The sequence below is a fragment of the Pseudorca crassidens genome, chromosome 9 (assembly GCF_039906515.1).
Source record: "Pseudorca crassidens isolate mPseCra1 chromosome 9, mPseCra1.hap1, whole genome shotgun sequence".
Classification (NCBI taxonomy): domain Eukaryota; kingdom Metazoa; phylum Chordata; class Mammalia; order Artiodactyla; family Delphinidae; genus Pseudorca; species Pseudorca crassidens.
Genome location: NC_090304.1, coordinates 61,940,338 through 61,967,365, shown reverse-complemented (window position 1 = coordinate 61,967,365; position 27,028 = coordinate 61,940,338). Strand labels below are relative to the sequence as shown.

At 39.5% G+C, this 27,028-nt stretch overlaps 1 protein-coding gene across 24 annotated transcripts in view; it reads left to right on the top strand.

The window, feature by feature from the left end:
- DLG2 (discs large MAGUK scaffold protein 2) overlaps positions 1 to 27,028 on the top strand; it is a 2,011,757-nt gene that overhangs the window by 1,484,460 nt on the left and 500,269 nt on the right. For all 24 annotated transcript variants that reach the window (XM_067750569.1, XM_067750576.1, XM_067750568.1 and 21 more), the window contains 2 exons: positions 9,558 to 9,702; positions 12,430 to 12,568. In XM_067750569.1, coding sequence (XP_067606670.1) covers positions 9,558 to 9,702; positions 12,430 to 12,568 — 284 coding nt within the window. The remainder of the gene's footprint in view (positions 1 to 9,557; positions 9,703 to 12,429; positions 12,569 to 27,028) is intronic.

Sequence of the window (27,028 nt, the reverse complement as noted above, 5' to 3'; positions counted from 1 at the left end):
TGAGAGACCTTTTACAGAAAATAAGTCTGTATGTTTTCTTTGCTTAAAGGGAAGCTGAAGACAAGAGGAAAGGTAAATGAGGCATTGAAATAATATGGAAAGACAATGGACTCAGAGATAGGATATCTGGATTCAAGTCCCAGGCAGCCAGCATTAACTCTACTTAACTGACCTTGGGCAAGTCATGTTCATCTTTGGTCTTTTGCTATGTCCTCAATACCATGACAGATTGCCTTAGATCAGTGTTTCCCAAGTGTGTTTTAAAATATTAGTCTCATGTCTGTGTCACATGAAAAGACTCTACAGTCAAATTGAAATTCTACAACCTGTATCTCACCTCTTTTGTAGATTCTCAACAAACTTTAGCATATATAAGGGTCTATGAAGTCCTCCAGTCAAGGAACTAATTTAACTTTGGTACCCTAACTTTCAAATATATTTTACTGTGGAACTTTTTTTCTTAAGTAAGGTTTATGAAATACCTAGAACTAGTGTTCACTGGAGTCACTCTGGGATATGCTATGTGTGAGCATCTCCTATTTTTCTTCCAGAATGTGCATCCTATGGTAAGGACATTAGATAGATTTGGGGAAGATGAGTAGAAACAAGATAATTTTCTGAATGAGTATTAGTTGTGAGGACCCACTATCACCTTGTTTCATCCAAATATCAATAAGAAAATCACCTTGAAGACCATGCAAATATGTAGGAGTTATCTGAATAATGAAGAGGATTTTAAAACACTTTCATTGTTTAGGCCAACCTTAAATAAGAACCAAAAGCTCTAACTGTCCCTGCACATGGCTCTTTCCTACCACCAACACACTGCTTCCTCCTTAAGAAGATCTTTCACCCACAGCACCTCCTCACTCCAACACTTGAGAGATGGATAGGGCAGTCATTACTGCTATTCTTATTTTCCGGAAGAGAAAGTTAGAACTCAAAGATGCAAACACTTTTCCAATATTACATAACTAATAAATTGTGAGATTGGATTCAGACCTAGACATCAATTTTCTAAAGCCACATTCCTTTCAGCTGTTTACTCAAGCCCCCTGGTTCTCGATCTTGGTTACACATTTGAATCTCATGGTAAGTTCTTGAACGCTATGGATGCCCAGGCCTCAATCAACCCTGAATAATCAATTCAGAATCTCTGGAGTAGGAGCCATGCCTCGTTTTCATTTTTTTTTTTTTTAAGTTTTCCAAACAATTCTAACGTGCAGCCAGGTTAAGAACCATAATTCTACCTTGACCTAATCACATCCTACCCCACTCTGCTGCCGCTCCACTGCTTCTCCTGAGGGTGACTTCTGAGGTAATGCTCATTCCATCAAGCTGGTATAGCATCATTTAGCAATTTCCAGTCATGGGCTAAAAGGCATTAGAAATAGTTCACCCTTCAGACTCTGTCTCCAGTAGTTAGATTACCTTCTGAAACACCAGGGGGAAAAAATTTTGGATAATTATTTCTTGAACTCCCTTTTAATTTGTCTCAGATACAATAAAATTACAATATAATGCAAATGCAATGATATATTTTATTTAAGGGTTTAAGGGCTTTATTTATAAAGGGATTTTATATAAAGGGTTGAAGCCTTCCATTATATTGTTTATTTCTTTTGCTTGTATTCAGTTTAATACCCCTGTTTATAGAACTTACTCTATAGTCATCATATATCGGTACCTAGTATAAAGCGGTGGTTTTAAAATTCTTTAACAGCACACCCCATCAGTAAAACACAAAAAGTTGTCTTTTTTTTTTTTTTTAACATCTTTATTGGGGTATAATTGCTTTACAATGGTGTGTTAGTTTCTGCTTTATAACAAAGTGAATCAGTTATACATATACATATGTTCCCATATGTCTTCCCTCTTGCGTCTCCCTCCCTCCCACCCTCCCTATCCCACCCCTCCAGGCTGTCACAAAGCACCGAGCCAATATCCCTGTGCCATGCGGCTGCTTCCCACTAGCTATCTACCTTACTACGTTTGTTAGTGTGTATGTGTCCATGACTGTCTTTAATATATGTATATCTCTCTACTTTAGATTGCATTCATATATTGTTATGGTAATATATACATTTTATTTTAAACCATACACAAGAAATAGAAAGATGAAGATCGATGTGATAAATATTAATGGAAGTTCAAATATTTCTTCCTGTACCCAGCTGATTGCCCTGGGGTTCCTATCATACGGTCCATTTGGTGACCACTGCTATAGAGGAAGCTGGAGTCAATCAAGACGTCAGTGGCACTTGCTCTCTCTCTCTCTCTCTCTCTCTCTCTATGCAATTGAAGGTGAAGAAATGCATTAATGGGACTTCCCTGATGGCGCAGTGGTTGGGAGTCCGCCTGCCGATGCAGGGGACATGGGTTCGTGCCCTGGTCTGGGAGGATCCCACGTGCCGCGGAGCGGCTGGGCCCGTGGGCCATGGCCACTGGGCCTGCGCGTCCGGAGCCTGTGCTCCGCAACGGGAGGGGCCGCAGCGGTGATAGGCCCGCGTACCGCAAAAAAAAAAAAAGAATCCATCTGCCAATGCAGGGGACATGGGTTCCATCCCTGGTCCTTGAAGGTCCCACATGCCACGGAGCAACTAAACCCATGCACCACAACTACTGAGCCTGCCCTCTAGAGCCCACGAGCCACAACTACTGAGCTCGTGTGCCACAACTACTGAAGCCCGCTCACCTAGAGCCCATGCTCTGCAACCAAGAGAAGCCACCGCAATAAGAAGCCCAGGTACCGCAATGAAGAGTAGCCCCTGCTCGCCGCAACTAGAGAAAGCCCACACGTAGCAACGAAGACCCAACGCAGCCAAAGATAAATTAATAAATTAATTAATTTTAAAAAATAAATGCTACATAAATAGTTTTTTAAAAAAGAAATGCATTAATGATTAATGGAGGAGGAAGAAATTTGCCCTGTTGGAGCTCTGATTATGTCCCTTATAAGCTGATGTGAGCCGGTGTTCACATTTTGTACCAGCCTTTCATTCTTCTATCCCATGCCTGACACAGAGTGAGTGTCCAGTAAATGTGTATTGTTGGTTGAATGACCTTCATTCCTTATCCTTTCCTCTCTGACTCAACACAACTGTAAAATAGAAGCTCAACACAAATGTCTCATTCTTCGTATAACATAGGGAATTTTGGTTGCTTTTCCTTTGATATGCCACATTGTTTTTGTTTGTTTGTTTGTTTGTTTGTTTGCGGTACGCGGGCCTCTCACTCTTGCGGCCTCTCCCGTTGCGGAGCACAGGCTCCGGACGTGCAGGCTCAGCGGCCATGGCTCACGGGCCCAGCCGCTCCATGGCACGTGGGATCCTCCCGGACCGGGGCACGAACCCGTGTCCCCTGCATCGGCAGGCGGACTCTCAACCACTGCGCCACCAGGGAAGCCCCCACATTGTTTTTTTTAACTTATTTAGCGGATTGTTTCAACATTTGTTAAGTGCCTACTGTTTACCCTGTGTCAGCTGGGGGAATACAAAGATGAAAACATCTAATCATTGCCCTTGAGAAGGTCAGCCTTTGAGATGGAAAGAGGCACTGCAGGAGTAAGTGTTGTACGAGATCAGTTTCACAGGAAGAACCCTGAACAGGAAGAAACTATTTCCAGCATTAGGATCAGCAAAAGCACTATGTCTGATTTTGATGTTTGATCGTTATTCGTACGCTGCTGTATGTTATACAGTGTCTTTTCAGGTTCATGGTATCATTTCTTTCTCATAAACACAAGTAAATCAACAAATAAATCAATATTATCCCCATTTTACATATAAGAAAATTAAAACTCAGTAGATATGTTAACTGGCCAAAATTCATAAAACTAGAAATGGATAGCAGATCTGAGTCTACTTTCAAAATTACTCTCATTGTAAAAATTACTCTCAGGCGGCCTTCATTTCTAAAAAACACCTAGGTTTAAAATATGGCTATTGGGCTTCCCTGGTGGCACAGTGGTTGAGAGTCCGCCTGCTGATGCAGGGGACGCAGGTTCATGCCCCAGTCTGGGAAGATCCCACATGCCGCGGAGCAGCTGGGCCTGTGAGCCATGGCCGCTGAGCCTGCGCGTCCGGAGCCTGGGCTCCGCAACGGGAGAGGCCACAACAGTGAGAGGCCCGCGTACCACAAAAAATATATATATATATAAAATATGGCTATTATTTCTCATAAGTTTAAGTAAAGTCACTGGGCATGAGAAATCAACTTCCTTCTTTCCTATTCCAATTTTCCATTACTCGTGAGGTCTTGCTATGTGTGTCTCATAAAGAGGTCACCACACTTAGTTTCTGTTCTCCCTTACTTAAGGTTTTTGTTCCTATTCATTTGAAAAATAGAGTTAATTTTGTTCTAACCATAACTAATTATGTTCTAACCATAATTAACCATAGTTAATTTTGTTCTAATCATCTCATTGCTGAAAAGATGAAAAATAAGAAAATATTTATTATTCAGAGAGAACCATTATTAACGTTTCTCATGTATTCATAGTTATTTGTAAAACAAATTTTATTATAGCAGCTCATTGCAATGGACTGCAGAGACTTCAGTCTTTGGTTTATGCATATTTCTTTTCATACCATTGACGTTACTACATTAGATTGGCCCCCTTTTTCAGTTATTTTACAATATGGTGATCATCTACTTTGTCTTTTCTTTTAAAGTTAACTTTGGAGTTTGTGATTTTTTTTCCAGTGTTTCTAGAGTCTCACATTTCCTTGTACTATGTCTTAGTACAATTTTTATGTCCCTGATACCTCCCAGTTTGTCTCACTACATTGCTATTCCTGAATGAATATGGAAAGGTCAGTATGTTGCCATCTGTACATTGCTCATTTCTCCTTATCACACCCTCTCATGCCCGCACACCTCCCACCTTTGTACCATCACATATCTATTTGCTAACACTTATTTGAATTCCCACAACACTTGCCATGTTCCCTTCTTGCAAGTCTCCTGGCACCTCTTTCTTCAACTGGTTTGCCCTTTTCTGTCGGCATCATGCTCCAATTCAGTGCTCCCTCTTCCATTCGAGAGAATGAGTCATCTCACCTCCAACCTCTCTCTCTTGGCCTCAGTCCTCTGTCCTATTGAAATACATGGCCAGGCTGCACACATGTCCCCCGCTCTGTGTAGCACACCCCACAGAAACACTTCATTCAAATGCACATGTTTTTTTTTTCTGAAACCAGGCCAGTTGCTCAGTGTTCACCATTATAGGCAGATACTTGATGCAAAAGAAAAAAGGAAAAGGAAAAGACAATGGAAAACAATGACAAGAGCAACCAGCCAATCAGTATAATGTCCCTTCTCTCTGTGTACAATCAGCTCCAGCTGTAGGCCCTTTATCTTGAGAGTTCAGAGGATAATGCACACATATAATTACCCCAAATAAACCCACTTTCGTGAAAAACATTTTGAAGACTTCAGCACAAAAGAGCACTTTTGGGTCCAGATCCTATACTATTCTGAATTTTTAAAAAGACCACACAGAAGCCTCATCAACAGTTCTCTAATTAAACTCATCAGTTCACAGATGTTTACAGGAAAATGCTCAGCGAAAATTTTCACCAAGAATTCCTGTTTCCTGAGAAGAGAGATGGATGATGACAATAGTAATAGTAACAAGAGCTCACGTTAATTAGTAATGAGCCTGCCACTTTACATAGGTCAATACATTTAAATCAATAACCCTTTTGAGGCAGTGATTATTCTCATACCTATTTTACAGAAGCCAAAACTGAGGCTAAGTAGGTTAAATAAGTTTCCCAAAGTCACACAGCTAGGTAGTGCCAGGAACAGGATAAGTCCTGGTTTGCATGACTCAAAAGCATGTGCTCTTAATCACTACATATTGCTGCCACCACCTCTTCCATGACGAAAATCAGTGTAAATTTTCCAACATTTCATAGTCACCAAACAAAAACTGACTGAACTACCACTATTTTAAATGACTAATATTTTCCCCAATATCCTCTCTTTCCTCACTCTTCACCTCCAACTTTTCCTCAGCTTCTGTTTTCTGCTCTAAAGATTTTCCTGGTGGTCTGAGAGTCTGTTAAGGCAGTCATTCTCAGAAAACACACTTAAAGATAACATCTTCGGGCTTCCCTGGTGGCGCAGTGGTTCAGAGTCCGCCTGCCGATGCAGGGGACACGGGTTCGTGCCTCGGTCTGGGAAGATCCCACGTGCCGCGGAGCGGCTGGGCCCGTGAGCCATGGCCGCTGAGCCTGCGCGTCCAGAGCCTGTTGCTCCGCAACGGGAGAGGCCACAACAGTGAGAGGCCCGCGCACCGCAAAAAAAAAAAAAAAAAGTTAACATCTTCTAGACTGTTTCAAGGCCCAACTTAAAAATGGAAAAAGTGCAGTTGAATATACACTGGCCACATCTCTTTTTCACTGATAATCTAATGAGCTGTGTGCTTTCTGTACCCTGGAGAGAGAGACAATGAGCCCTGTCAGAAACAGAGCTTTTGTGCCACGTGTAGTCTAATCCAGTTGTTTTCTAGCCTTTAGGGTCTTTATATGTTGGCTTCTGATCCTCACTGTTTATGCCAACAAATACCTCCTCTCTTCTCTTTTTTCAATATAGATATTTCTGGGGTGCATGGTCACAATATTCAGAGCCACCTTAGGCAACCATTGTTTAAGAGAAAACGCCCACTTCCATACACATTTTAAACCATTGTATATGAGCATTATTTGTAAATATTCATTATCTAGGTACAAGTGGTACCGCCCTTAAAAAAGTGATTAATCGGGCTTCCCTGGTGGCGCAGTGGTTGAGAGTCCGCCTGCCGATGCAGGGTACGCGGGTCGGTGCCCCGGTCCGGGAAGATCCCACATGCCGCGGAGCAGCTGGGCACGTGAGCCATGGCCGCTGGGCCTGCGCGTCCGGAGCCTGTGCTCCGCAACGGGAAGGGCCGCAACAGTGAGGGGCCTGCGTACCGCAAAAAAAAAAAAAAAAAGTGATTAATCAAATATACAAGGAGGTTTTGAAGAAACATATATATATCAAACTACTTTCCATTTTACTTATTTATTTTTTGACTTTGTCAGTGTATTTGGCTGATGCAATATATTGTCACCACTGGATTAAGTGAGAAGGGTAATGATTACTCAGGCTTTTATAACACTTAGGAATTCACATTACTTCTATATGTAAACTTGGAAAGAGACTCTTCTCCTAAAGGGAGAAAGAATAGGTGATGTAAGCCCTAGGTTTCAGTGAACCAACACTCAAGGGCCGTCTCATTTTCATCTTTTCAGGAGGACGGTGATCCAACTGATGGCTTTGCCACTTGGGGTCTGTGTGACCTATTTGTTGCAAGTTAACTGCTTCAAATGTCAGTTTTTCTCACCGGTAAAATGGGCCTAATTATTCATGTCTACCTCATGGAGCTATAACCAGGACCAATTATATGACTTATGTCAAAATATATACATAGTACTTCCAAGATATATGACATATAAGTGTTAAATAAATGTTAACTCATTATTATCAGTCATTTTTGTTATTTCTCCGTCTATAACTAAAGGCTGCCATCATCAACTGTGTTCCCCATGCCTGTAGTCCCTCTACATTCCCATTCTATATGGGTCTATTTTTCTATCCATTCATTCTATAAACAGCTATGTTCTATTAGGATGTGAGTCTCATGGGAGCAGGCACTGTGTCCATCTGGAGGAAGCAGTATAGATGAGTGGTTAAGAGCATGGTCTCTGGAGCCAAACTGCTTGGCTTTGAATTCTGCCTCTACTACAAATTTGATCAATGACTTTGGGCAAGTTTCTTAACCTCTCGGAGGCATGCTTTTCTCATCTGTAAAATGAAAGTGATTATAATAGCCAGCACATAGGTTATTGTGGGGCTTTATCGTGTTAATACACGTAAAATAATTTAGAGTAGTGCCTGACATGTAATAGGGCTGTATGTGTCTGCTATGATTATGATTATCATTCTTATTTTTTATCACTATATCTCTAACATGTAGAACAGTGGCTGACACATAATAGGTATGCAATAAATATTTGATCAATGAATAAACAAGTGCTAGACATTGGAAATACAAAAGATTTACAAGAATGTCACTTGTCTAGAAGAGAACTGTAGGAACCAGTAGAGAGGCTTACAGCTTACTGGAGAGCTCATGGTCAGCAGTCAGGTTCAGTTCCCTCCTGTTCCAGGGTCCCTAACCTGGGCTACACCACCAAAGGATTAACTGACACATGGAATTTATAGAGCAACATGAAGCAAAAATAAAAAGCAATGCTACGAGGTATTAAATGACTAAAGTGCTGATTAGATAGTACAGAGAATATGTAGGAATCCAATCTATTTTATTTATTTACATTTATGTTACATTTATTTGAATTCCACATCATTTCAGCAGGAACCAACTAAAGAATTGCTTCATAAAAAAATAGGAGCCAAATAAGGATAACCTAGGTGTGCAAAATATTTCCTAAATATTTGAAAACCATTTAAGAGAAGTGTTGCAAAGACCCACTGTAAGCCACTGCCATGAAGTAGTAATTGCTCAGGTATCACAGGCTTTTCTGTCCAATAACAAAAGAGGAGTTGCTGTTAAAGCCGATAGCATTAAGGTACTCTTGAACTTGTTCACCTGAAAAGTTCTGTGTTCCAACATTAGCACTCTTTCCTTAGAAAATAGACTCATGTTAAATGACATTTTGATACGAACAGTTTTTAAAGTGAGAAAAGCCAAGTTTGCTGAAGCTGTGGGAAATGGGGGCTCTCGTATAATTGTGGTCTAAGAGTAAACTGGTTCATGTTTCCAAAGGGCACTTTGGACATAGGTATCAGAGCCCTTATAATATTCATATACTTTGTCCAGTGTTCGTTTGTATGAGTTATCCTGAAGAAGTCGTCGAAGTGGTGTAGAAAAAAGTTTATTGCAACATCATTTATAATAGAATAAAATTAGAACCAACATAAACATGCTTTAGTAAGAGATTAGTTAAATCATTATGTTATAGCCATGCAGCACAGTGCTTTGTAGGAAACAAAATTCATGTTGTTGAAGTACATTCATGTTGGAGGCAAATGTTCACTCGAAGTTAAAAAGCAGGTTCTACAACAGTGTGTGTAATATGGTCACAGTCGTCTAAAGAAATATATCCATATAGGGAGATTAGGGATAATATTTATTTTCTTCTGTTGTTTTTGTTTGTTTTCTTCAATGGATGTGTATTACTTCTGTAATCACAATCACTATAGCATAAGAAGGACATTTGACCCCTTTGTTCCTTTTTCCACAAAGAGTATTCTGATTTCTATTATAAAATATCGTTTCCTCTTAGAAAAAGGCAGAAGCAACCTTGTTTTTTAACATCAACAACTGTACCTTATCTGCTTTGGCTAATGCCTTTAATCTATCTGTTCTGTCAAAGTGTGATATAGATACTGGACTATAATGATTGCAATTTAATCTTTACGTAAGTCGTAATTTTGTATATCTTCTTGCCTGAATAGTTCTCTTCACCTGCATAGATTTGGCTCTAATAATGAATGTTTTCCCCTTTCAGGTAAACAATTACAGCTTAGAAGAAGTAACACATGAAGAGGCGGTAGCAATATTGAAGAACACATCAGATGTAGTTTATCTAAAAGTTGGCAAAGCCACCACCATTTATATGACTGATCCTTACGGCCCACCTGATATTACTCACTGTAAGTACCACGCTCAGTGTCATCTTTGAACAGCACGCCAGGTTTGCAAAATCGGAATTCTACAAAGCTTGGCAAAGTCCTCCACTTGCACCTTCACTCTTTTTAGCCTGTGGAAATACTTCACGGAGATCCTGCACTTGACTCCCCAGTTGCCTTGGAGGCCTTGCCTGATGAGTTGTCAGATTCACCCTTATGGAAAGGCTCGATGATGTATGTTATGGACAGTGTGATTACAATAGCATAGGGGCAACACATTTTCTAAATTTATTTTATTGAGGTATAGTTGATTTACAATGTTGTGTTAACTGCTGCTGTACAGCAAAGTGATTCAGTTATACATATATATATGTATACACATTATTTTCATATTCTTTTTTACATGGTTTATCACAGGATATTGAATATAGTTCTCTGTGCTATACAGTAGGACCTCATTGCTTGTGCATTCTATATATAATAGTTTGCATCTGCTAATCCCAAACTCCCAACCCCTCCCTCCCCCAACCCCTCCCCCCTTGGCAATCACACGTCTGTTTGCTATGTCTGTGAGTCTGTTTCTGTTTCATAGATAGGTTCATTTGTGTCATATTTTAGATTCCACATATAAGTGATATCATATGGTATTTGTCTTTCTCTTTCTGACTTACTTCACTTAGTATGATGATCTCTAGGTCCATCCATGTTGCTGCAAATGGCATTATTTCATTCTTTTACATGGCTGAGTAGTATTCCAAGGGGCAATGCATTTTTAAAGTCTGTTTCTCAAGCCCCTGAAGGATGATAGCTCTCATGTCCTAATAGTCTCTCTTCCTAGTTCAAATCTATATAGCCGCAGAGTGGAAAAGAGGGACAGGCAAAATAAACCAGAGATAGCACTGTGCTTCTTCCTGGGGGAAAGGATCTTGCCGTCAATTGGTGAAATCATAATCCTTAATAACTATCATTATAGTTACCTTTACCAGAATTTGATATATTGGCAGGGAAGCCAGAGAAAATTGTTGATCACTATGGCAGTGGAGATGGGGTGGAGGTGCGTGCTTCTAGGGCAACAAATAACAATAAGATGCTCTACTGCGTCCTCACAAAGTCCACTGCTGCATAAGCCCCGTGTTTTCCCCTCTTCTTAATAGGTCAACAAGAAGATTCTGTCCTTGGGGACTAGATTTAGAAGCAATTCATTTCTTTGATGTGAGTTTAAGGGATAGTTTTGTCAGCATGAGTAAATGTGCTCATTCTGAAATTTTGAGAAACCAATTGTGAGGCTGGGAACTCAGAATATCTTCAGGACCTGTCATTAATTAGTAGTACGGTCTTAAGCAAGTTGTTTGACCTCTCTTAGATTTGGACGTTTCTCTTGAAATTTAAATGTTGAATGATTTTGTTATCTGCCCATTACATTAGCTATTGCTTTTCTTAATGGTGATTCTAAAATGACTTGCCCCAAAATATGTCTTTTTGTCAAGCAAGCAGTAAGATGAGATCAGCCTTACCTCAGGATATGAAAGAGTGTTAACTTTCAGAGTTTTTCAAACTGGATAAATTTAGAAAAATCTGTCTTGAGCCTCTGTGAGCCTCTTCTTGAAGGGCATATAAGATCAACGTCAAAGAGAAAAAGGAGAAAACAAAACTTGCTATTCAATTCAAGAAATGTGTATTGAGTAATTTCAATATATGCAAGACACCTTGTAAGGTAATATGTGTGATACAAAGGAGATAAAATCATGGCCTTCATTGAAAGGAAGGCTAATGCAGATATATAAATAGTAGCAATATTTGGCAAACTGAGAGGGATGTACATGCTATGAGACAGGTAAAAATATATGTCCTTTGGGCACTCAAAGGAAAGGGATATCACCTGTCTTCGGAAGATCAGAAAAATCTTTATGCAGAGGGTGGCATTTGAATTTTATCTTGAAAAATTGGATGAGATTTCAGTATCAGAGATGAGATAGGAGAGAGAAGTTGCAGGTAGCTGGTAGAGTGGAGCAAAGGTACAGATATTGGGGAGAACAGGCCTTATTTAAGGACCATAGGAGATTCATAAGGGGGGATATTAAAATGAGTCAATCTTGTAAGCATGGTGAAAGGGAGAATTTATATTCAATACAGTAGTGGCAATGGAGAGTGTGTAAGCAAGAGAACAGCATGATCAGACCTGGATTTCTCAATGTATAAAATGGATTTTGGGAGAGAACAGCAGCAGGAGACCCAGTTAGGAGGCTTTTCAGTCACCCAAAAGGGGGATGAATTAGGGTGCAGGAACAGAAGAGAAAGGCCAGAGTTAGCCTGTCTGGCATGGGAGTAGAGCATATTTAGGGATTAAAGTCTTATACAAGAACTTGCTCCTAAGAGCCTTCTGCTTTTGATGGTTTGATATTAATTACATGAAAAGAATGCAAGCTCTGCAATTAAAAAGCTAACATTTTTATTTCAATAGAAAATTAATCATTGTTCTGAAAATATGAGTGCTGGGTCTCTCCTCCAGTTTTTCTCTTCACCTAATTATACGAACTGGGCTTACAGATATAACTGTTATTACATCTTTCCAATCCTAAAGGTCACCATGTGCTTGTACATATTAAATGCAAACAAACAGCAACTCCCTCCTCTTGAAGGATCAGAATATTCTTAGCGGGTAGCAAAGCCTTTCTATTTTTAACAGAACTGTAGCATGACACATTGAATCAGCCACATAACAGATTTCTTTTCTTTTCTTTCACCCCTTAGCTTATTCTCCACCAATGGGAAACCATCTTCTCTCTGGCAACAATGGCACTTTAGAATACAAAACCTCCCTGCCGCCCATCTCTCCAGGAAGGTACTCACCAATTCCAAAGCACATGCTTGTTGAAGACGATTATACCAGGTCAGATATCCTTTTGGTTAATTGGGTTTGCGATCATTACAAGGAAGAAATTGCATTTGCCTAACATGGCAGCTGTTGCTTCTCAGCCCCATTCAAACTTATGATAGTCTCACCTCAAGTGAAAATCTGCCAAGACTTATAAACATGTGTCATTGTCATCTGTTGGAAGCAAAAACCACAAATTCTTTGTGGAGAGGTAGTAATAGACACACAACCATCACTTTGCAATCTGTTAGGACTTTCGATATCTAACAACATTTGAGCTTTACAGCTATACTGTAAGATAGGTATCATTACTCAAAGACAGAAGATGGTGCTGAGGTTCAGAAAGAAGGAAGTAGCATAGCAGTATGTACGAGTCCCCTTGTAACCACATATCTGGTTCGTAGAAGAGTCAGAACTGAAAAACTCTGGGGTTTTTTTTTACTCTAAATTCCATGTTCTTGCCACCAACAGCTACACACAATTCACTGGAACTGAGGCTTCAGTCAGTCCTCCCTTGAGTGCAGTAACTACAGGTGGAAAGGAAAGGAGTGAAATTAACTCCAAATGGTTTGAATTTAATATATCTCAGTCTCAAAGGGGAACAGCGCAGGATTTTAAGACACAGCACAGAACCACATGGCTAACCCCACAAAATAAAACTACATTTAGGGCTTCCCTGGTTGCGCAGTGGTTAAGAATCCGCCTGTCAATGCCGGGGACATGGGTTCGAGCCCTGGTCAGGGAAGATCCCGCATACCGCGAGCAACTAATCCTGTGCGCCACAACTACAGAGCCTGTGCTCTAGAGCCCGTGCTCCGCAACAAGAGAAGCCACCACAATGAATAGCCCACACACCCCAACGAAGAGTAGCCCCCACTCGCCGCAACTAGAGAAAGCCCGCACGCAGCAACAATGACCCAACGCAGCCAAAAATAAATAAATTAAATAAGTAAATTTACTTTTTTTAAAAAACTAAATCTAGCTGGCATGCCTCTGAAAAAGTCAGGTCTGACAGTTCAGAGAAGACCAACTTAGTTTACATCATGGTCACTGGTTAGGATTAAGTAACTTTTGGATGATGAACAAATGAATGAATGAAGAGGTGGATGAATAATAGGAAAGGTACATTTTTTCTTTTTTATCTTTAAATGTTTTTGTTCCAAAGTAATGCGTGCTCACTGCATTTGGTGAGGTAATGCAAAGATTTTCAAGAAACAAAAATCTCTCTCAAGCCCGGCAAGGTTCCCAGTGTGGCATTCTGGCTTGAACCGTGCATACCTTTTCTGTGTTCATACAGACGTGTACAAAGCATACTCAGATGTAACTGGGGCTTGACATTGTTTTTACAAAATAAGTTTGTATTTTACACATTGCTTTGCAACTTGCTTTTCTCATTGAGAAAAACTTTTACCCAAAATGAGATTGCATACGGATATGTACACTTTTTTTCTGAAACTGTTTGTGTGGAAAAGCGATACAGATGGATCCTTTAGTTTTATATCCTGCCTGTCTACTGAAGTCATTTGTCAGCCTTTAAAAAAATTGAGGAGACTTCCTGCTGCTTAACTTTCCTTGCTGGTGCCCGTGTGTGCTTTCGTCTTTTCATTCCTTTCCTATTTCTTTTTAAATGATTAAGCATTTTCCATTTATTTTGCAATTTCAGGTTTGCTGAAGTGGCTTGTTACATCTTTAGCCAAGGAATGGAATGTTTAGATGCTGCAAATGTGCATCTGTGGTTTAAATTAAATATAAACCTCTTCCTACGCTGATATGTCTAATCTCTCTGCTCTTAATTAAAATGAAGGCTGCAGCAAAGATAATCCTCATGTTTCTCTAAAGATTGTATAAATATAGCCACCTTTATTCACCAGAGCAATAATCTATTTGCTCTCATCCTATCGCCACTATTTGATAGGATTTTCATTTGAAGATGTCATTTTATCATACTAGGCCCCATAGTGAATTAAAATTTATTAAACCCCATTCATAATCCAGGCCCTTTGCTAGCTGTTTTACTTACACTATCCTTTTAATCCTCCCCAAAACACAGAAAGAAGGGCTGTCATCCCCATTTTAGAGATGCAGAAATTGAAGCTCAAGGAGGTTAGGGAATTTGCTTGTGGGCACACAGCTTTTAAGTAGGAAAACTGGGTGCCCTGCCAGCTTTAAAATTCTGGCTAGGAAGAAACATGTTAATTTTCTCCTTATTTTTAAAATGAAAACCAAGTCATGTAAAACTGTTCTCATCGTAAAAAAAAAATATGTGGCTAGAAAGGGACCCAAGAGTTTTGATGAGCTCTGAAGACAATTAGATGCAGTCTGAGACATACTTCTACCACTGGCTGACTGTGTGAGCTTGGGCAAATCTTTTTTTTTTTTTTTTTTTTTCTATACGCGGGCCTCTCCCTGTTGTGGCCTCTCCCGCTGCGGAGCACAGTCTCCGGACGCGCAGGCTCAGCGGCCATGGCTCACGGGCCCAGCCTCTCAGCGGCATGTGGGATCTTCCCGGACCGGGTCACAAACCCGTGTCCCCTGCATCGGCAGGCGGACTCTCAATCACTGCGCCACCAGGGAAGCCCTTGGGCAAATCTTTTAACCACTGCAAGCCTCAGTTTCTTCATCTCTACAAAGGGGAGAGTAATCAAATCTTTCTCAATAGGTTGTTGTAATGATTAAATGAGATAATACCTGCAAAGAACTTATAACAGTGCCTGATACATAATGAATATTAAATGAATGTTATCTGTTTGCTGTAGGTATACTCATTATAATTCTCAATCTACCTATTCGCATGGAATATTTCAGATGGTGTCTGGGGAAGAGATTTCATTTCTTCCTACAGTGATATGCCTCAGTGTCTTACTTCTTGCCTGCTTCCTTCCTTGCTCTCTGACAGGACAATCTCATAACTTTGCATAAAATCTTCTGAATGTCTGGTGCCTGGGAAACTTGTGAAATAAATTATATCAGCTTACACACACAAACACACAGACACCTCCCTCACATCCTCACCACCGCTGTATCCTCTCACAGGTGCTCTGTGCTATAAGTCATTACCACAGGTCTCAGAGATAAATATTTTCTGAGGCATATTCATCGCATTATTCATGAATATTCACTGAATACATCCTACTAGACAGTGGGTACTGCAGTAGAGATGCAAAATGGAGTAAGAAACAACATCTCTAAGAACTATCAAATTGGGACAAAAATATACGTGGAACCAGTGGACCCCCCAGTACCTATTCCTTGATGATGCAGACCCCCTCCATGAAGTTTCCCATAAAGCCTATATGTATATTTTTAGTCCTGAGATTTTATACTTTGGTGTCAAAATGGCCTTTCTTTTATGGTAGTCAATGGCAGTTACTTATTATATCCTAACCTAGAAGATGAAAAGTTGGCAACTTTATATTAGTCCTCGTTTTTTAAATGTAAAAGTACTGTAAAATCCCAAAGCGTGGGAACTACTAACAGAAACAAACAAAATTAGATCAGTTCAGTGAAGTGCTCTCGTGTTGCCCTAGCAGAGTTCCCCAGCACCAGAGAGGCACGTAGTAAATATTTATAAATAATTTTTTTGAGTTTTCCTTGAATGCCACAGGAAAAGCCTATGACATCAAATAAAGTTTTAAAGAGGAGATAACTCTTGTTTTTGAGCTTGAAAAAAATGTGTAGGCATTCATCAGGGAGTCAAGAGATCAAGAAGGGGACTCGTGGTAGGGGACAGCACATGCATACTCAAGGAAGAATGTGAAATAGAATAAAATGAACACAACTGTTATAGTTTGAATACAAGGCTCATAAAGAAAAATGGTACCTACCTTTAAGTTGTCTATTTCTATCCTTTCTCTCATCTGCAACCTCGTCATAAGATTGGAAATACATAGAGTAGTAAAAACAAAAAGATCACTGCTATGCGCTATTACGCTAAGTGCTTTCATATACATTATTGCTCCGATATTATTTATATAATATTCTTAGTGTTGATTTTTACAGGTAACAAAAATGAGTTTAAGTAATTTTCTCATATCATACAGCAAGCAAATAGAAGAATCAAAATTTGAATTCGGGTCTGTCTTCAAAGTCCTCACCCCCATCCCTCCAACCCACCATCTCATACAGTCTCTTTCTATGTAGAGATGTTGGGTAAAGGGGATTGGGCTTGTATCAGGAGGCTGGTACTACCGCTTACCACCCAGATAACCCTGAACAAGTCATTCAATCTCCTGAGTCTTGATTTTCTCATCTGTAAATTTGGGTCCTCAAATTTCCTCATGAATTGTGAGGTTTTAATGTGATAATATGTGTGAAAGTTGTCATCTTTAGAGAGCTATATAAAATTATTATTATCCTAAGGTGCTATAGTAGCTTACCTTTGGGGCCTACTTTACATTTTCCTAAAATAGTAAATCAAGGGAATGAATCTTTAATGATGGGACTGGGGCTGACAGGGAAACATTTCTGTGAAATGGGTACCTTCCAACAACCTATAAAATTATATCAAATTGGCAGTCTTTTGTTCCAAATGTTCATAATATTTTCCTATCTTCCTGATTTATATTCATTTTTGTTGGGAAATACAGTAAGAATTTTAAAAAGAGTCTTGATTAGAAGAATGCTACAACCTGCTTACCTGGAATTGTTTTAAATCTCTTTTACTATTTAAGAAAATGTGTACCGAGTAAGCTGGGAAATTTTGTTTTTCCTCAATTTAGAGAAAGGAAGCCTAAACAAAAAAGCCTTGGATGAAATTCTCTTAGTAGAAACTCTACTGAGGCCCTTATAAATCAAAATTATTATTATGTAAATACTCTGGTCGTCAATTTTGGGGAAACAAAGCTGTTACGCTGAGATGGTTTTTTGGCTCATAGAATTATAGACTATCAAATTTGGAAGGGCCATAAATGACTATAGAGTCTAATCTTCCTCCATTTGATGGGTAAGAAACACGAGACCTAACGTGATTTGTTGGCTATCCCTAGGTCTCACAACTTGTAAGTAGTAGAATCAGATTTAGAACCCGTGTCTTCAAACACCCAGTCCAGTGCTCTTTCTATTTCTCTAAGCTGATGTTCATTGTTTTATGATGGAGTAAGAAGCTATAATCAGTCAGTGATCACCTGTGAGCAGTGCCCACTTTGTACATTAGCTACAACTGTGGATCCCCTCTCTACTGAGCCAAGTCTTCCCTGGTCACCTAGAAGAGATGCAAACCACACACCCTCACTATCTGGTTAAGTATTCTCAGGATACACAAACAAATCATTGATACTAAAATGAAACCAAAAACAACTGAGGATGCAAAGTACAATTTCTCTTTCAAGATGTGGGGACTTAATTTCCCAAATTATGAATGCGATAAATGCTGTTATGAAAGCCAAGGGCCTTAACTATCACTGTGAGCAATATATTTCCCAGTTTTAGAAACCAAGTTCACCTGGCCCTGAACTTATTGTACCCAGATGTCTTTCTAACTGGCTCTATATAATGTTCCCTCACATAATTTGGTTGAGCAAAAAGCAAAAGCCGAATAAAGTCTCAAGAAAGATTTCTCATCTCCAGAAACTTTCAAGGCCCACTCTAAACTGTGACTCTGATATTCAGTTTGACTCCCTTATTACTAAATAGATATGAACCCATCAGACTAGAGTCTGCCTCCCCTCTTCTCTCCCCCAATTATAGAACATTAGTTTACTGGACATAGTATCTAAAATGTATTCTAGTTCTTTTCTCTTTCTCCCATTCATTCATTCATTTACCCATTCAGTGAATATTCAAGCTTCTACCATGTGTCAAGCACAGTTATTAGCTACAAAATTACAATGGTGGACAAACCAGACAAGGCCCTGGCCCTTAGGGACTTTACATTCTAGTGTATTGAATAGGAGATATATAGATAAATGAGTTATAGATAAAAAGTGCTATAAGGAAAATAAAATTGTATGATATGCCATAGACAGAGTTTGGGGAAGAGAACAGTGTAAAGGAGGACAACCAGGGAATGTCCCTCTGAGGAGATAGGATATGAGCTGAGACCTGAATAAAAAGAAAAAAATTGGTGATATAAAGATCAGAGAAAGAACATTCCAGGAAGAGGAAATAGCAAAGCCAAAGTCCCAGAGGCAGAAATAAGTTTTGTGGGTTCCAGGAATATAAGGAAGTCAGGCTTGGCTGGAAGAGATGAGCTAATGGGAGCATGGCAACAAATTAGGTTGGAAGAGTCAGCAGCCAGATGATGTGGGACTTTGGAGGTAATGATGAAGAAGTGTAGGTTGAATTTTAAGTGCATTGAGAATCTATTAAAGAGAAGCAACCAGGAGAATGAAATTATCTGATTTATGTTTTATTAAAAAAAAAAAAAAACCCTCCTGACTGGTATATGGAGCAGGTCGGGGACCATTTGAAGAAACAAAGGAAGAGATCGTGACAGCTGGGGCTGGGGGTACAGGTGGCAGTGGAGGAGAAGAGGGGCACAGGAATCTGAGCTAGATTTTAGAGCTAGATTCAACAGCCGTCTTCCACAGGAGGGACAGGCCTGCTTCAGTCAGGCTGATCTACCACTGGCCATTTCTACGCTTCTTATTCGCTGTCGAGTAAGCTTTCAGAAACACCGTAAGTGTTCGCCACTGTTGTTATTGTTTTCCTTGGTGTTTAACTTTGTGGATCAGAACTGGTTAGAAGCTAAATCACTGTTTCGCAAATATTGCTACCCACATGCCCTTAGGCTTTGAAAAAGGAATTTGTTCTCAGGATCTGGGGTAGAACATGAAGCTTTCTGTGCAAGCATGAAACATACAAAGTCTTATGTTTTGTCATAAAATTTTGGGAGATATCCTTGTTTGCTTTAATGTGGAAATATTTTGATTAGAAATTTAATTGTTTTTATTCGAAGTCTTAATGTAAAGTTAACATACCAGATGGGTTTTCTGGGGATACTAAGTCCCTGGCAAATACCATAAGCCCCAAGTTGCGGGTGAATACCCAACTCTGAGAAGCACTGATCTAAATTACGCAAACATGCCAGTTATTAAATCTGTGCTATAGAAACCACCTCTTAATTATATCTCAAGTTTTGTGGTCTCCGTTAGGGACAGGTTCTCAAAGGATCAGTCAGCGATTTCCATCAGTGAAGTCTGGTCCTGTTCTAGGCTCTCTTCTTTTTAACTTATATTTAATGACTTAAAACCATTTCTGGATGAACTGGAAGGTCCTTCTTTTGACATAGGGAAGAAATCTTTTCTTACCTGCCATTAACCAAGTATAGGAAGAAAGAACTGGGTGTGCCCTAGGCAGACAACTGTGCCTGCTTTAGAATCGGGATCTGGACAGCAGAGTGTTCAGGTGGGTGTGCCCTGGAGCCACCCTGCTCAGGGTCCTGCCTCGACCGCTTCCTGGCTGTGTGACCTTGGGCAAGTTATGTAACTGTGCTTTGCCTCCGTTTTCTCATGTTTAAAAGGAGCAGAGTAATACTTCCCACCTCATAGGCTTATTGTGACAAGAAACTGAGTTAACACATGTAAAGTTCTTAGAAAAAAAGTAAGCACTTGATAAATGTTACCTCTTGTTAATACCATTTAAAACAAGGATTTAAGATGAACTACTCCACAAATAAAATCATTTTTTGGTGGAATGGAACTGTAGCCAACAAGGGTATGCAGACGCTCAAACAAAATGTACATATAAGTTTTTTTCAACTAATTTATCTCCCAGCACACCTCAGAATATTGTATTACAGGAAGTCTTGTAGTCTTAATGCTTTATTAAGGATCTTTATTTTTATTAACACAATGAGTATCTATTACCCTCTTCATTGAAAATACAATATAGGATTCAGTGGAACCAAATGTGATAAAAACTAGTCTATCAGTCTGGCTTCTGTGGCCAGATACAATTATCCTCTGGATAATTTCTTGATTTTGCCATATATTATTCATAGTAGCACTCAACAACCAACACCATGTAGCTTTTCCCTCAAAGAAATTCTGCCAAGTATGGCATCAGACTCCTCACAGCGTTTGTAAAGGGCATTATTGAACTTAACCAAGTCAAAGATTCATCAACAGTGTCTCTCAGTTATCTGTTTTGCTCTGTGCTGCATGCCTGATTTCTGCAGTGGGGATCCCGCCTGGCATTATAATACCTGTCTTGAAGCAAAGGATAGTAATGAGAAGGGGTGACTGGGACAAAAGGGGTGAGACAGATGGAGGATAACCCACTTAGTGGAAGCCTCCAGGGGAGTTTTGTCTTTATTGATGGCGGCTCCCCATAACCATTTAGGTTTACTTACATAAACTGTGAGGCTTGATTGATAGAGCTATCCTGCTAGAAACAGAGAGAGTGGGTATGCTAATGGGGATGAATCTTAATCAAAGGAAGATATCCAAATATGTATTGGAAAACATGTTAAGCTGCTGTTTGTTGTCAGGGAAATTAATTTAATGATAGGAAAAATGAAACAATAATGGGAATTTTAAGACAGCCTTTTATAGGTGTTTATCATTTTGTATGTACCTAATAAATTAACCAGACATAAACATACAACACTAGGCCTTATAGTTTTATGGAAGATGGTTATTGCATATCTATGACTATTGTTATTATAGATGTAAAATTCAAACAGATAGTTATTTAATCAATGCTGTATTACATTTTAATAGAATGAATTTATCCTTGGCCTCCAGGGCTGGTTGAGACCAAAAAAAGGGTTAATGGTGGGCAATGGAAAATTTTGGAGGCATCACGTGTAGAAGCAATCGACTATTAATTGACTCCAGGCCCCTTAAACTGCAAGTTAACTACTACCACAGCACAATGTGTAACTTATTTCTGGCCCTTATCTTGTGACATTGAAACAGGGTGTATATTATGATCCAAAACAAGTAGACAAAGCCTCTTCCTCTAGGAGTTTGTTTTCACATCCAGGTGTCAATAAAGTAATAGTAGACAGAAGACAGCTGGTTCTTAATTGTCCACATGTGGTGTGTGCTTTGAAAATTATCCAGGACAGCACTGCCATCCCTGAGGGACTCCTTCCACCTCCTGTGGCGTTTGCTACTGTGGGGAAGGCTACCATGTTAATGGGAATGTTTGCTTTAAGAAAATGTAAGAAAATTGTGGCACACAATTATTGCATTTCAAAGACATATTCTTATATAATATAGACATAAATTTCATAAGTTTTGGGTTGCATCATTCACTTTTTCTTCTAGTAATTTCTTTAATCTAGATAATGAAGCAAGCTATATCTGAGTAAACACATCTTAAAAATACTGCCTTCATACATTTTCTCCAGACATCCTTTTCAATCTTTAATCTATTTCTTGCCCCTTTTATTGCTTTATACCCCTCTTCAACTGTTTCTCTCCAAAAAGTGTTAATATTTTCCCTAATTGTAAAAGTAATATGTATTTGTAGAAAAGTTACAAAGTAACAAAAATATAAAGAAAAACTCACACCACAGAGGGATAATCATTATTATTATATGATACATTTCCACTAAGTTGTTTTTCTACATATAGTAGGTAGCAAAGTTGAGATCTGAATACAGTTCAGTCTGGCTGCAAAATCCATATCCTTGACCCCTCTAGCAAGGGTCACGCAGTTGGTGTAGAACAGGATCAGGATTCAAACTGACTCCAACGTCTGGCTCTTTTTGCTGTACTGCATGGGTAGCAGTATTAGTTTTAAGATTTCTAGAATCTTCTCTGTGCTTCAAATTAGTCTCTCTCTGGTTTTTCTTTTGTCCATAAAGGTAAAACTAAAGTTTTATGTCATTGCTTCCTCCCAGCAACACTTACAACCTGTTCAGGGGAGGCAATCTGTTTTGCTCAGAAAGAAGGGAGGCCTTCTGCATGGTGCACTACCAGGTGGGGGGTCAGTGAGTCCTTAATGCCTTTCATTCCGGCTGTAACACCAGACCCCCTATGGTTGCTTTAATGAACATTTTAAGTCCTTCCTGAAAGAACTTAGCTGTCCCCGTGAGTATATGTGTCTCTGAGTATAAACATCTAAATATCAACCCTCATCCTAGATCTCGTTTTAAATTAGATTGACCTTGAAGTAGAACCATGTGAGTCCTTTATTATGCAGACTGTGTCCTACATGGAAACTCTGTCCGCTGAGCCAGTATTGCTCGATATTTTGTTTTATGTTTTTTTCCCCCTAATCTTTTTCTAAAGTCTCATTTACCAGGTTCAGACAGGGGAAGAAGGCAGAATGAAAGAGCTGAAATAAACGTGATAGCCAGAGATTTCAAAGCCAATTATGTGAGGCCTTGCTCTGCATGTAGAGCAGAACTGGTAAACCCTGATAGCTGTCCAGTACTGCCCAGATACTTTCCTGTTTCTCATTTAGTTCCTATAACACCATACAAAATGAGCAGAGAGATGTTACTATACTTCTTTAACAGATTGAGAATCTGAGATGATAGAGATGCCAAATTTCCCCTGTAACAATAGAGAGTAAGTGGCAAATGCAAAACCCAGAGTCCAGAAGCAGGGTGGCATCTTGGTTAAGAGCTGAGATTTGGGATTCATAATAACTTTGGGTTCACCACTTACTAGCTGTTTGACATTGGATGGGTTATGTAACTTCTCTGTGCTTGTTTCCCCACCTATGCCTATACCATGGGTTATTATTAGGATTCAATGAAGTAATCTATGTAAAACAATTGGAACAGAGCTTGGCACAAAATAAGCTGCATTCAGGTTAACCGTTATTACTATTATTATTATTATTAGTCTTGACTTCTAGTCCAGGACACCATGGTGATTATAGGACCAGTTGCAGTTATTGATAGCAGTGCTGGTTGGAGATGGGGCAATGAGATTAGGAAGTGAACAAAAGGGAAATATGCTTCCAGCTAGCCTAATAATACTTAGACTTATACTATATTTACACTTGCCTTAAAAGGGCAGATTTTGAGACTTTATGTTGATTTAGTGATGTTTCCTTTATATTTCAATTTCTTTTAAAATATATAGATATATAGAGAGAGAGATCCTAATTAAGAAGACTTTATTCAAAACCAAGCCTAGGGCTTCCCTGGTGGCGCAGTGATTGAGAGTCCGCCTGCCGATGCAGGGGACACGGGTTCGTGCCCTGGTCCGGGAAGATCCCACATGCCACGGAGCGGCTGGGCCCGTGAGCCATGGCCGCTGAGCCTGCGCGTCCAGAGCCTGGGCTCCGCAACGGGAGAGGCCACAACAGTGAGAGACCCGCGTATAGAAAAAACAAAAACAAGCCTAACTATTAAAGTTATATAAAAAGAAAAGTCTGTGTTAAAGAAACTGATTTTTTTTTATGTATTTTTTTTGGCCGCGCCACACGGCTTGTGGGATCTTAGTTCCCCAACCAGGGATTGAACCCGTGCCCCCTGCAGTGGAAGCTCAGTCTTAACCAGTGGACCACCAGGGAAGTCCCTGATTTTTAATTTGAAAACTCTAAAATTAAAAATTCTAGAATGTTAAGTAAACACAAATATATACTTTTCCAAATACTCAGATTTACTATGCAGGCATCTTAAAACTTTTTAAGTAAATGGAGTGATTGCTTTTGCATAGCTTCATGATTTGAGCACAGAAATCAAGTATATGCAGAGCAACACCTATGATGAGACTTCCCACTTCCCAAGGGTAGTGTTAATTCCACGGCTTTACTGTACAACACCAGTCCCCAACTTTTTTGGCACCAGGGACCAGTTTCATGGAAGACCATTTTTCCACACACATGGGGTGGGGGGATGGTTTCGGGATGATTTGAGTGCATTACATTTATTGTGCACTTTATTATTATTACATTGTAATATATAATGAAATAATTATACAACTCACCATAATGCGGAATCAGTGGGAGCCCTGAGCTTGTTTTCCTGAAACTAGATGGTCCCATCTGGGGGTGATGGGAGACAGTGACACCCGAAGTGTGTTGCTTATGTCCAGTCTACTCCGTAAGATGCAGCTTCATTGTCACTTGCCACTCACTGATAGGGTTTTGATATGAGTCTGCAAGCAGTTAATTTATTATGGTCTCTATGTAGTCAAACCTCTCTGCTAATGATAATCTGTATTTGCAGCCACTCCCCAGCACTAGCATCACTGCCTCAGCTCCACCTCAGGTCATCAGGTATTAGATTCTCATAAGTAGCGCTCAGCCTAGATCCCTTGCATGTGCAGTTCACAGTAGGGTTCGCGTTTCTATGAGAATCTCATGCCACCGCTGATCTGACAGGAGGCAGGGCTCAGGCAGTAGTGCGAGTGATGGGGAGCGGCTGTAAATACAGATGAAGCTTTGCTCGCTCACCTCCTGCCGTGCGGCCCGGTTCCTACCCCGGGGGTTGGGGACACCTGCTGTATGCAAATCCATGTAATGCTGAGTGTAGCTCTGATGACGTTATGCTGAGTTTAAAATCATGAGGACTAAAGGGAGATAGGAGGAGTAACAAGTGAGGAGGAGCTCATAGGGAGAAGGTGGTCTCCCCAGTTAAATCAAAGTAGGATCTTCCCAAGAACCACTGTGTTCTGTAGCTGAGAGAGAAATATTTGGTTAAATTCTGCTTACAAAAATTAAATTTTATGTATCTCACTGGTGAAATAAAGAAGCGTAGAACTCCTTACTGTCCCTTGGAAAAAGAACTTAATACTTACACTCTACAGATACTAATATTTATCAGCTGAATATTACCAAGTCAAAAAATTTTAAAGCAATACCTGTATTGTATAGTACTGAAAGAGACGATGCAATTCAAAATGTGACTTCTTCATAACTCTCTCAGAAAGAAAAGGTCTACTGTCTAAAACTAGTTCCAAACTCTCACAACAAATCAGTCACCTGCGAAACCTTTGTAAACACAGAGTCCTGAGTCCTACCCCGGATTTACCGAATCTGTGTGTCCAGGGATAGAACTGGGATATTAATATTAAAAAAAAAAAAAAAAGAGGCCAGAAAGCTAGCTGACTGTTTTTCTGCCTTATGAATCTGTGTGTCCAGGGATAGAACTGGGATATTAATATTAAAAAAAAAAAAAAGAGGCCAGAAAGCTAGCTGACTGTTTTTCTGCCTTATGAGGACACAGCAAAAAGACAGCCCTAGGTAAACCGGGAAGAGGTCACTTCCTAAGAATATGACCATGCTGGCACCCTGATCTCAAACTTCCAACCTGCAGAACTGTGAGAAAAAAAAAATGTCGGTTGAGGCATCCAGTCTATAGTAGTTTGTTCTAGCAACCCAAAATGACTCAGACATTCACAATGAAATATAGACAAGCATTCTATATGCAAATTGGAGGCAAAATATCCTTATAGGATCTATATTTTGAAATTCTGTCAGTAACTGGATTTTTTTAAATGCATGTAGCATTGCAAAAATTAAATGTTTCCATAATTTAAAAAATAAAAAGTAAAATAAAAATAGAACAAAAGCCCTCACAGATGATTCTGATGCAGGCAAGTTTGAGAACCACTGACTTAAATTCATTATGTCTTTGACTTCAGAAAAATTGTATTACCAAAAAAAAATGGAGCACATTAGAAGAAAACATGGTCAGGCGTTTCTCCCATAGGATGAGTTTTTATAAAAACATTGGGTGACACTAAATCACTGACAATACTAGTGATAATATGCCCAAGAAAGGGCATTGCCCCTGAGCAAGAGTTAACCAATCACAGAATTTGTTCAATGATGCTTAGATTTTACAATTAAAATTTTAGAATTTTTATTTAAATACACCTATAGCAGATATGCATTTTACTTTACAAACACATGTTTTTTAAATGGCACATGACTTTATTTTCTTTAAATCAAATTACACCTGATAGTAGGGCCCTATCTTGCCTACTTCTCCTCTTAAAGTTCTTCCTTGGACAACGATCCTTTAGGAGCTCAGACTTTTGAAGAACAAAAACTTGGAAGAGCGTTTCTTTGGGAAAATTCTGCTTTCCCTCCTGTATCACAAGTCTCCAGTGAGCCAAGGGAATATAGTCAAATATAAGTTCATTGCACTGACAGAATAGCTGCTTCAAACTTGGGGAAGAAAAAACATAGTAAGTTCCAAACACAAATTAATATTTCAATAAGTTATCCTACCCCTCTCCTTTATTATTTACATTGCTTTAGAAAAAACAGGTTATGTTAGTCAAATTCAGATATGCCACTACCCCCTTTTATTATGAAACAAATGTTATACGTCATAAATGTTAAATATTATAAAGGAATCTTTGGTACTTCTAGGTCCCTTAAGTACATAGCTACCATCTTACAGCAGACCAGACAATGTCCTTATGGCTAAATGCATATCTGAGTCAGGAGTAGCTGTTGATCATCTCATGGACCTATCACAGATGCCAATGGCAAGAAATTAGAGGCTGTGGGGAGGTGAATTGAGATTTCTAATCCAATTTCCGTACCCCCATTACGCTGCCACCTAAATACCTTGAGTCTCTTGTGTGTAACTACAAGCTTCTTATAGGAACCCAT